The 11,389-nt window shown below is 42.7% G+C and overlaps 2 protein-coding genes across 5 annotated transcripts in view; one reads left to right on the forward strand and one right to left on the reverse strand.

Moving 5' to 3' along the window:
• Positions 1 to 3,584, reverse strand: part of LOC129825528 (zinc finger FYVE domain-containing protein 1-like) — a 31,383-nt gene extending 27,799 nt beyond the window's left edge. The window contains exons 1-2 of one of the 3 annotated variants that reach the window (XM_055885696.1): positions 1,539 to 1,644; positions 1,229 to 1,283 (exon numbers count right to left, since the gene is read on the reverse strand). In XM_055885696.1, the coding sequence (XP_055741671.1) occupies positions 1,229 to 1,283; positions 1,539 to 1,558 (75 nt within the window). In that variant the 5' untranslated portion in view covers positions 1,559 to 1,644. Of the gene's footprint in view, positions 1 to 1,228; positions 1,284 to 1,538 lie in introns of all 3 variants that reach the window. The other 2 variants (XM_055885695.1, XM_055885694.1) reach the window with 2 other exon arrangements.
• A 92-nt stretch (positions 3,585 to 3,676) lies between these two features.
• On the forward strand, positions 3,677 to 10,073 carry pigh (phosphatidylinositol glycan anchor biosynthesis, class H). Of its 2 annotated transcripts, XM_055885702.1 has the most exons (4): positions 3,677 to 4,190; positions 4,734 to 4,943; positions 6,783 to 6,866; positions 9,327 to 10,073. In XM_055885702.1, the coding sequence occupies exons 1-4, from the start codon at positions 3,987 to 3,989 to the stop codon at positions 9,396 to 9,398; spliced, it is 570 nt and encodes a 189-aa protein (XP_055741677.1). In that variant the 5' UTR covers positions 3,677 to 3,986; the 3' UTR covers positions 9,399 to 10,073. The 2 variants fall into 2 exon arrangements, with proteins under 2 accessions (XP_055741677.1, XP_055741676.1); XM_055885701.1 differs by lacking the exons at positions 3,677 to 4,190; positions 4,734 to 4,943 and adding an exon at positions 4,950 to 5,393.
• The last annotated feature ends 1,316 nt before the right edge of the window (positions 10,074 to 11,389 follow it).

Genomic DNA, 11,389 nt, shown 5'->3' on the forward strand with positions numbered 1-11,389 from the left:
CTAGGGCCACACTGAAGAAAAAGGATAAAGTCATAAATTTATGAGTCTGGTTCTTTCTGCAGAAAAGCTACATATTGTTTTGATACTTATGACAATGTGATACTTAATATTCTGGCACATCAGCATGTCTTTGTTTATGAAACCATACTGAAGTACAATTTCACGAAATGCCCCACATCTGTCATTTTAACAACTGTCCTCCTTTAAAACAACTGGTTACAATATTATTACTTGTGTTTTTTTCCCCTCTGTGGCCCTAATATTCTATCATTTTATATATAGCCTTATAGTCTATGGGAAACTGTAAATTATCTAATGATAGCAACATCTAAAAATTATTTTTTATCCTAAATCATTGAAATTAATGATCACAAACGTTTAAATAATGACAGTGGGTCTAGTTATATGTGATAACAATGTATAGTGCAGTGAAATAACTATTGGTTTCCATTTGTGGTGACTGCTGACTGACATTAGGGATGAGATTAAATAGATCCTGGAATTTAGCCTGGTCTGGAGCAGGCTAGCTCCACAGAATAAATCTCCATGGTAATTTATACCATAACATATCCTCCTGCCCCCTATCCATCTTTAGTGCAACCGGATTACGGATCAATTGAGCCAGGATCACCAAGATATCCTGGCTTAATCCCTTATCCTAGTTTTGTGCAACAGGCCCCTGGTCCCAGATCTGTTGTCTCCTTCTATAGCCTGGTCCCAGATCTGTTGTCTCCTTCTATAGCCTGGTCCCAGATCTGTTGTCTCCTTCTATAGCCTAGTCCCAGATCTGTTGTCTACTTCTATAGTCTGGACCCAGATCTGTTGTCTACTTCTATAGCCTGGTCCCAGATCTGTTGTCTCCTTCTATAGCCTGGTCCCAGATCTGTTGTCTCCTTCTATAGCCTGGTCCCAGATCTGTTGTCTCCTTCTATAGCCTGGTCCTAGATCTGTTGTCTCCTTCTATAGCCTGGTCCTAGATCTGTTGTCTCCTTCTATAGCCTGGTCCCAGATCTGTTGTCTACTTCTATAGCCTGGTCCCAGATCTGTTGTCTACTTCTATAGCCTGGTCCTAGATCTGTTGTCTACTTCTATAGCCTGGTCCTAGATCTGTTGTCTACTTCTATAGCCTGGTCCTAGATCTGTTTGTGCGCTTGCCAGCTCCATTGTTCATTGACATGTCAATGACTGACAAGGAGTTGGCATGATTGCACAATAGATTGACACTCACACGATTATTGGTCTTCTTAACCAATATTTTCTTGGACAGCTGGCAGTCCTCCAATCTGAATCGAAGGATGATTATTTAAGATATTTCTCCTTGGCGTTTCATAGAGATTGTCAAATTGCAAACTGCCTTATACCTATCATCCAATCTTTTCAGATATACACAAGTTCCTAGTGATTAGTGTCTACAGTTAGGGGGTTGATTAGTGTCTACAGTTAGGGGGTTGAGTATGACTCTGTGGGGCCTGGTCAAAAATAAGTACACTATATAGGGAACAGGAAACCATTTGGGAAGTAGCCAAGATGTTACTCACCTGCATCTCCTCCTTCTCATCCACCAGTAAGAAGTTGCACACCTCCTCCAGTTTTGCTTTCAGGGCCTCCATCTCTCCTCCATCCCCAGTATCCAGGCTACTATCCTGGGCTTTCACCGGAGGAGGGTATGGGGTCACGGGGTGCTTCCTCTTATTCACCCCGCTGTGGGTCCGCTTCTGGCAGTCCAAACAGAGGTTCATCTTACAGCCCTGGCAGCGCACCACCGCCCTCAGCCTGCTCCTGTTCACGCCAAAGCCGCTGTTGTTCCCTTTACAGGAGTCACAGAAAGGAACGTGTCCCGGGGCGATGCGGACCCTGTCATGATTCCTCATGCGTTCCTGACGATGGAGCTCAAGCTCGCAAAGGACGCACTGCAGGCTGCCGCACTCGTCGCATTCGAAGGCGGCCTCGTCTGAGCCGCCGCAGGCGTAGCTCTCCTGACACACCAGGATGGTGTTCATCCCCTTATCTACAGACGGACCTTGACCACTCATAATTAACAATTCGGTGTGGTACTGCTAACAAGTGCGCCTTTATGCCGATAATCTGTGCCCGAGGAACTGTTGCTGAAGAGTCGAAAACTACACGAGGATAACGAAACCAGACTGATGTAGAATATGTTTATGGCTATAGTCTATAAGATGTTAAAGATTTAAATGTTTTCTTCTTTAGTACTCTGTAACGACCCTGTGTACTTCTGACACCAATGTAATGAAACAGGCAGGGAGCAGGTCTCGAACCCTCGACCTCCTAGCCCGTCCGGCGCGCTATCGACTGTGCCGCAAAAGCATGCTCGAGCGGCAGAGTCGATTTCCGCGCTTATAAACACAGGGTCGTTACAGTACGTTATGGTAGTAGTGCCTCTTCTATACTCCCCAAAACACTTAGCAGATGTTAATGAAACGTTTACTGTTGACAGGAGAACAAGAGGAGACAATAGGACGAGGTGGATAATTATATAATAAGGCCGTTTAATTACATGTAAAGATATCTTAGTAAAATCTTGCAGCAAGGCTCTTTCAATCTGACTCCTAGTGAATCGTCCGGAAAAGAGGGAGTTTCCAGAAATGTTCAGTACTATATAGACAACAAGCAAAGTAGGTAGATCTGCGAGTCCGGCCTTCCAGTTGGTCGATCTGGGTCTTGGGTAGTCCTGATCAGGCCTGGTGTCCACGTTCCATTGGTTCCTGAGAGTTCTTTGTCCTGAGGTCCAACCATGGGTTGGGTGTGTCTGTATGATTGTCATGGGGGAGGGGAATTGTGGGTGCCGTGTATATGTCCTATGTGTCCAGCATATGTCCAAGAGAAAGAGGGGGTGTGTATGTTGTGTCAACTTATAGGTAATGTTGAGAAGTTGTTAAAACAAGTTACCAATAACTAATACAATTTCTTACACAGATCAATTTTCAAAATGAACTGTGACAGATCACTTTGACATCAAATTACTCTAAGTTACAGATCTGTCTGTCTGTCAGCAAAACAATCACAACGATTTCCTACATACATGTCCAGACATGCAGCTAGCACCACCTGCAAGCAATCGATAGCTGTCAACCACCAATAACATTGGCATTAGCTAACGTTAGCTAGCCTAGTGTTTGTTTAGCCGTTGTTGTTGGCTAAGTGACTTTGAGAGTAGAAATTGACAACGGTGACTCTGTGCAAAAACAAATCTGAATATATATAAAAAGAAAACACTTACATATTTGTCAGTTACTCTACATCAACTGAAACGACCCATTTCTCAAGAACCAACACATCAACAAAAGCCTTCATCAAGCCAAAAATATTGACCTAGTTAGTACAAGAAACTAGCTAGATTGCCCAGATGTTTCCTAACCTAAACACGTTCCTTCACCTTCTACATACAAAACAACGCAATACTCTTTTAATAAACAAACATGGTATGCAGTGTCAATCACAAAGATACCGTTGTATTTAAAAAAAATATATATATATCTTGTAAGGATAATTTCGCTGCCCAACAGCTAGATGTTGTTCACAGTTTCATCAGCTGATCGGCTTGTTTTCATCCAGAGATCAAAAGTTAGAGACCGCGAAGCATCCTGGGATATGTAGTATTACTCCTAGAGTTGTTGTTTTGAATCGATTTTTGAATCATTCCCCACAATGCACCTCAAAGTTTGTAGCTTGCCAGTTAGGTCAAAGAGGTTTTCTCATCGATGTTGTCCTAGTTTTGTGCAATTAATAGTCAATACTGAGAGGAAGTGCATTCCCGGATTCACGTTTGCTGGCTTTGAAGTAAACTAGTAGCGTATGAAAATATGTTAGTCATTGTTCATTTTTATAGTTTTTTCAGTCTCAACATTGTTAGCTAGCTAGTAAGCTGTCTACTCACCGAAGACGTTAGAGCTAGCCTACATTAGTTCGACGTTAGCTAGACATCACTCCAGTTCCAGCTATTGATATCCAGTAATCTAGAGTTTATGCAGAACGGTGACCAGCATTACAGCATGGAAGATGAAACCTACACGGACATCGACGGCAAGGCCATCTCTCTGGAATGTCAAAGTCACTCGGGTTTCTGCAGGGAGTTCACGGTTAGCTCGGCTAAAGTCTCCATAGGCAGAGTGATGGCTTACACTTGCGCCGTCTGGCTATCGGCCTACATCATATTTTTCGTCACTGAGGTAAGGAGACTGGCGCAGAGTCCCAAATGGCACCCTTTTCGCTATACAGTGTAATAGTTTTGACCATGACCCAATGGGGCTCTCGTGAAATGTAGTGCACTATATAGGGTAAAGGGTTCCATTTGGGACTTCCACCAGATACCCACTGGCACCTGCGTCAGTGGTCAACAATCCAGTTCCTGTAAGCTACTGGGTGTGCAGGATTTTGTTCCGGCCCGACACTAACACATCTGCTTCAACCAACTGCTCATCAGGTGTTGTGTGGTTGTATCAGGTGTGTTAGTGCAGGTCTAGAACAAAAGCGTGTCCCTATAGCGCTTTAGGGCCAGTGTCGGTAACCTACTAAACTAGATTAATCATTTAACAGTATAGCCTACACCTATAACTAAGTATTATTGTTGTTGTTGTTGTGCCTGTTGTCGTTCAATCAGTTCAATGCTGGTCTCTTCTCTAAGTCGCTGTATGCAGAGCACCCTGAGTCTACAGAGAAATTATTTGTATTTATTTTTTTACTTCAATGCCAGTCTCTTCATCTCTCTCCAGAACACAGCCGTTCTCTCCAGTGCCATAATCATCACCCTGGTCGGTATGATGGTCCACATCCACTTTGTGAAGGTGGACCATGAGACACTGCTCATCATTGGTTCCCTGGGTGTCCAGGTGTCTTCTAGCTACGCCTCCGGCAGGGAGTCTACAGACTTCATAGAGATGGGGAAAATCAAAGACATAGTAATTAATGAAGCTATTCACATGGTGAGGAAGATTAAAGACATAGTAATTAATTAAGCTATTCACATGGTGAGGAAAATCAAAGACATAGTAATTAATGAAGCTATTCACATGGTGAGGAAGATCAAAGACATAGTAATTAATGAAGCTATTCACATGGTGAGGAAGATCAAAGACATAGTAATTAATGAAGCTATTCACATGGTGAGGAAAATTAAAGACATAGTAATTAATGAAGCTATTCACATGGTGAGGAAATATAAAGACATAGTAATTAATGAAGCTATTCACGTGGTGAGGAAGATCATAGACATAGTAATTAATGAAGCTATTCACATGGTGAGGAAGATCAAAGACATAGTAATTAATGAAGCTATTCACATGGTGAGGAAGATCAAAGACATAGTAATTAATGAAGCTATTCACATGGTGAGGAAAATCAAAGACATAGTAATTAATGAAGCTATTCACATGGTGAGGAAGATCAAAGACATAGTAATTAATGAAGCTATTCACATGGTGAGGAAGATCAAAGACATAGTAATTAATGAAGCTATTCACATGGTGAGGAAGATCAAAGACATAGTAATTAATGAAGCTATTCACATGGTGAGGAAGATCAAAGACATAGTAATGAATTAAGATATTCACATGGTGAGGAAATATAAAGATACTGAGCTGTTTGTATCATCTAGCCAATGAAGGTACATGTCCACAGTTGATTTGATCGTCAGTGAAGTCGTTGACTGCTTCTCGTACAGATGAAGCTAGATGGATCCTGCTATGACTTCAGATGAATCTAGATGGATCCTGCTTCTCGTTCAGATGAAGCTAGATGGATCCTGCTATGACTTCAGATGAAGCTAGATGGGTCCTGCTATGACTTCAGATGAATCTAGATGGATCCTGCTTCTCGTTCAGATGAAGCTAGATGGATCCTGCTATGACTTCAGATGAAGCTAGATGGGTCCTGCTATGACTTCAGATGAAGCTAGATGGATCCTGCTTCTCGTTCAGATGAAGCTAGATGGATCCTGCTCTGTCTTCAGGTGAAGCTAGATGGATCCTGCTATGACTTCAGATGAAGCTAGATGGATCCTGCTATGACTTCAGATGAAGCTAGATGGATCCTGCTATGACTTCAGATGAAGCTAGATGGATCCTGCTATGACTTCAGATGAAGCTAGATGGGTCCTGCTCTGACTTCAGATGAAGCTAGATGGGTCCTGCTCTGACTTCAGATGAAGCTAGATGGGTCCTGCTATGACTTCAGATGAATCTAGATGGATCCTGCTATGACTTCAGATGAAGCTAGATGGATCCTGCTATGACTTCAGATGAAGCTAGATGGATCCTGCTATGACTTCAGATGAAGCTAGATGGGTCCTGCTCTGACTTCAGATGAAGCTAGATGGATCCTGCTATGACTTCAGATGAAGCTAGATGGATACTGCTATGACTTCAGATGAAGCTAGATGGGTCCTGCTATGACTTCAGATGAAGCTAGATGGATCCTGCTATGGATCCTGCTATGACTTCAGATGAAGCTAGATGGATCCTGCTATGGATCCTGCTATAACTTCAGATGAAGCTAGATGGATCCTGCTATGACTTCAGATGAAGCTAGATGGATCCTGCTCTGACTTCAGATGAATCTAGATGGATCCTGCTTCTCGTTCAGATGAAGCTAGATGGATCCTGCTCTGTCTTCAGATGAATCTAGATGGATCCTGCTCTGACTTATCTTAACCGTTGATGATTGGCAGGACAGGTAACAATGAAAGTCGCTTTTGGATAAAAGATTCTGATAAATGGTATATACAGTATTATTATATTTTATTTTATATGCCCCTTTTGTTTCAGCAAACAGTCATCTACTACCTTTGCATCCTCTTGAAGGACCCCTCAGATCCAGAGGCAGTGTCCAGCGTGGTCCCGCTGTTTCAGGTGAGCTTCGGGATCATTATTGATCTAACATACTGTTTAAAATGCATTTCTGTATGTAAACTAAATCAAATCAAGCTTTATTTATACATCACATTTTAGGACATGTGAAATGTCCTGTGTGCTTCACAGGGGGAAGGAAACTAATAAAATAAAACATTTTGCTTTGGATCTGATGTAGTTTTACCCTGTGTTGAAGCCATAACCCTGTGTTGAAGCCATAACCCTGTGTTGAAGCCATAACCCTGTGTTGAAGCCATAACCCTGTGTTGAAGCCATAACCCTGTGTTGAAGCCATAACCCTGTGTTGAAGCCATAACCCTGTGTTGAAGCCATAACCCTGTGTTGAAGCCATAACCCTGTGTTGAAGCCATAACCCTGTGTTGAAGCCATAACCCTGTGTTGAAGCCATAACCCTGTGTTGAAGCCATAACCCTGTGTTGAAGCCATAACCCTGTGTTGAAGCCATAACCCTGTGTTGAAGCCATAACCCTGTGTTGAAGCCATAACCCTGTGTTGAAGCCATAACCCTGTGTTGAAACCATAACCCTGTGTTGAAGCCATAACCCTGTGTTGAAGCCATAACCCTGTGTTGAAGCCATAACCCTGTGTTGAAGCCATAACCCTGTGTTGAAGCCTAATAACCCTGCGTTGAAGCCTAATAACCCTGCGTTGAAGCCTAATAACCCTGCGTTGAAGCCTAATAACCCTGCGTTGAAGCCTAATAACCCTGCGTTGAAGCCATAACCCTGCGTTGAAGCCATAACCCTGCGTTGAAGCCTAATAACTTTGCGTTGAAGCCTAATAACCCTGCGTTGAAGCCTAATAACCCTGCGTTGAAGCCTAATAACCCTGCGTTGAAGCCATAACCCTGCGTTGAAGCCATAACCCTGCGTTGAAGCCATAACCCTGCGTTGAAGCCTAATAACTTTGCGTTGAAGCCTAATAACTTTGCGTTGAAGCCATAACCCTGCGTTGAAGCCTAATAACCCTGCGTTGAAGCCTAATAACCCTGCGTTGAAGCCATAACCCTGCGTTGAAGCCATAACCCTGCGTTGAAGCCATAACCCTGCGTTGAAGCCATAACCCTGCGTTGAAGCCATAACCCTGCGTTGAAGCCATAACCCTGCGTTGAAGCCATAACCCTGCGTTGAAGCCATAACCCTGCGTTGAAGCCATAACCCTGCGTTGAAGCCATAACCCTGCGTTGAAGCCTAATAACCCTGCGTTGAAGCCTAATAACCCTGCGTTGAAGCCATAACCCTGCGTTGAAGCCATAACCCTGCGTTGAAGCCATAACCCTGCGTTGAAGCCTAATAACCCTGCGTTGAAGCCTAATAACCCTGCGTTGAAGCCTAATAACCCTGCGTTGAAGCCTAATAACCCTGCGTTGAAGCCTAATAACCCTGCGTTGAAGCCTAATAACCCTGCGTTGAAGCCTAATAACCCTGCGTTGAAGCCTAATAACCCTGCGTTGAAGCCTAATAACCCTGCGTTGAAGCCTAATAACCCTGCGTTGATGGCTAATAACCCTGCGTTGATGGCTAATAACCCTGCGTTGATGGCTAATAACCCTGCGTTGATGGCTAATAACCCTGCGTTGATGGCTAATAACCCTGCGTTGATGGCTAATAACCCTGCGTTGATGGCTAATAACCCTGCGTTGATGGCTAATAACCCTGCGTTGATGGCTAATAACCCTGCGTTGAAGCCTAATAACCCTGCGTTGATGCCTAATAACCCTGCGTTGATGCCTAATAACCCTGCGTTGATGCCATATAACCCTGCGTTGAAGCCTAATAACCCTGCGTTGATGCCATATAACCCTGCGTTGAAGCCTAATAACCCTGCGTTGATGGCTAATAACCCCGCGTTGATGGCTAATAACCCCGCGTTGATGGCTAATAACCCCGCGTTGATGGCTAATAACCCCGCGTTGATGCCATATAACCCTGCGTTGATGCCATATAACCCTGCGTTGAAGCCTAATAACCCTGCGTTGATGGCTAATAACCCTGCGTTGATGGCTAATAACCCTGCGTTGATGGCTAATAACCCTGCGTTGATGCCATATAACCCTGCGTTGATGCCATATAACCCTGCGTTGATGCCATATAACCCTGCGTTGATGCCATATAACCCTGCGTTGAAGCCTAATAACCTTGCGTTGATGGCTAATAACCCTGCGTTGATGGCTAATAACCCTGCGTTGATGGCTAATAACCCTGCGTTGATGGCTAATAACCCTGCGTTGATGGCTAATAACCCTGCGTTGATGGCTAATAACCCTGCGTTGATGCCTAATAACCCTGCGTTGAAGCCTAATAACCCTGCGTTGAAGCCTAATAACCCTGCGTTGATGCCTAATAACCCTGCGTTGATGGCTAATAACCCTGTGTTGAAGCCTTTCTCACCTCTATATCCACCTGTCTGATTCTAGTCTACCTTTCATTCCTCTTTCAGAGCTCAAAACCAAGGCTGAACTGCCTGGTCAAAGTGTACAAGAGCTGCCAGGAGATTCTAGCTAAGTGCTGAGGGTGATGATGTCATCCTGGTCATTTGGTAAACCGTCTGGGTGAACCACGTTGACGTCATGTTTGGGAAAAGCACAGTCGCTGACATCACTGCATTCCGATGCTTCAAACCACTGACTTCGCCGCATACCAAGTCATGCAACATGTTTTGAATATTTCTCAGATTATGTTATCGATTCTCAATGGAAAGAAAAACTGATGATACACATGTCATTGTCAAATTATTTCTCTTTTAAAAAATATATATTTTCAGGTCATTTTCCACACACCAGTTTTTTAGTAATGCAAGACAGGATCCATTAGGTCATCCCACTAAAATATACTATACTCTTAAGATTCTCAGTAAGAGAGTAGTTTATGAATGTAAGTCCTTATTTGATGTTACCTAATGTTGTTATTTACTTCTACGTCTTAGAATTTGATACATCTACTTGAACAGTGTTTACCTGTAACTATTTCCTTACTTGATAAGCTCGTTAACTTGAATGATTTCCTGTTGGAACTATGAATTTAGAAATAACCTCTTTCTTCCTTAGATGCAAATTTTTATATTATTATATATTTACAAATATTGTATTCCATTTGAAGAGTTAATAGTATTTATCATGTAATTTAAATAAGAATTTGTTCTTAATACTGACTTGCTTAGTTAAATAAAAAAAATAAAGTACTGTCACTAGCTGCTATTCTTTCCATCGCCAGTAGAGGGCAGGACCTACCACCTTCAACTCGGAACAGAACCACCTGTCGCCATTGCTGTCGGCTAATGGGGATCCTACGGTTGCTATTATTTACTTGGAAAGCCGGCAGTCCTGCAATACTAATCGTAAAATCTGATTTTTAAACTTAACCTTAAACACACTTCTTATCTTATGCCTAACCCTATATTTTTAAGACCAAAAAAGCAATTTTGGGGGTTTCTGACATAGTGGCCTACAGCCAAATTATGCAGATGGTTGGTAAAGAAAAATATTAAGGATGAGCCTGAAACCAGCTGATCTAGACAGACACTGTGTTATGTGGTCTAGATCTTCCATAATGTGGTCAATACGGACCGCAGGTATCCTATGTACGCACATAAGACATGGAAGAATGCATAGAATTGCAGGAAATTAGCTTTAAAACTGCTACAAAATATATCTGCCCCATGAAAAATGTGTAGAATTGTGGGAATTTAGCTTTAAAACTGCAACATTTGCTCTCTGCCAACAAGGGTGATGGGAACAGTTAGGGCTGGCATGGGTTGCGATGTGGGTTTGTTAAAATGATTATCCATTCGGACTAAAAGTAGTTGGTTTTAAATATACATATACTACCGGTCAAAAGTTTGGACACAACTACTCATTCAAGGGTTTATCTTTATTTGTACTATTTTCTACATTGTAGAATAATAGTGAAGACATCAAAACTATCAAATAACACATATGGAATCATGTAGTAAACAAAAAAGTGGTAAACAAATCAAAATATATTTGAGATTCTTCAAATAGCTACCCTTTGCCTTGATGACAGCTTTGCACACTTTTGGCATTCTCTCAACCAGCTTCACCTGGAATGCTTTTCCAACAGTCTTGAAGGAGTTCCGACATATGCTGAGCACTTGTTGGCTACTTTTCCTTCCCACTGCGGTTCAACTCATCCCAAAACATCTAAATTTGGTTGAGGTCGGGGGATTGTGGAGGCCAGGTCATCTGATGCAGCACTCCATCACTCTCCTTCTTGGTGTTGAATGCTGAGCAATAGTCAATGAACAGCATTTTTACAAAGCCATATCCCATCTGGACAAGAGGAATACCTGTGTGCAGTGCAATGGCGATTGCATCGTCTGTGGATCTATTGGGGCGGTAAGGAAATTGTTCTTGTTAGTGGGCCGTGTCGATGGCACTGTGTTATCCTCAAAGCGGGTGAAGATGGTGTTTAGCTTGTCCGGAAGCGTGACGTGGCTGGTTTTACCTTTGTAATCCGGGATTGTCTGTAGACCCTGCCACATAC

Source organism: Salvelinus fontinalis, chromosome 27 (assembly GCF_029448725.1).
Source record: "Salvelinus fontinalis isolate EN_2023a chromosome 27, ASM2944872v1, whole genome shotgun sequence".
NCBI lineage: Eukaryota > Metazoa > Chordata > Actinopteri > Salmoniformes > Salmonidae > Salvelinus > Salvelinus fontinalis.

Coding starts and splice junctions, on each gene's coding strand:
- pigh (XM_055885702.1), top strand. CDS start 3,987: ATGCAGAACGGTGACCAGCATTACAGCATGGAAGATGAAACCTACACG. Junction 4,191..4,733: donor TCATATTTTTCGTCACTGAG/GTAAGGAGACTG, acceptor ATCTCTCTCCAG/AACACAGCCGTTCTCTCCAG. Junction 4,944..6,782: donor TTAATGAAGCTATTCACATG/GTGAGGAAGATT, acceptor CTTTTGTTTCAG/CAAACAGTCATCTACTACCT.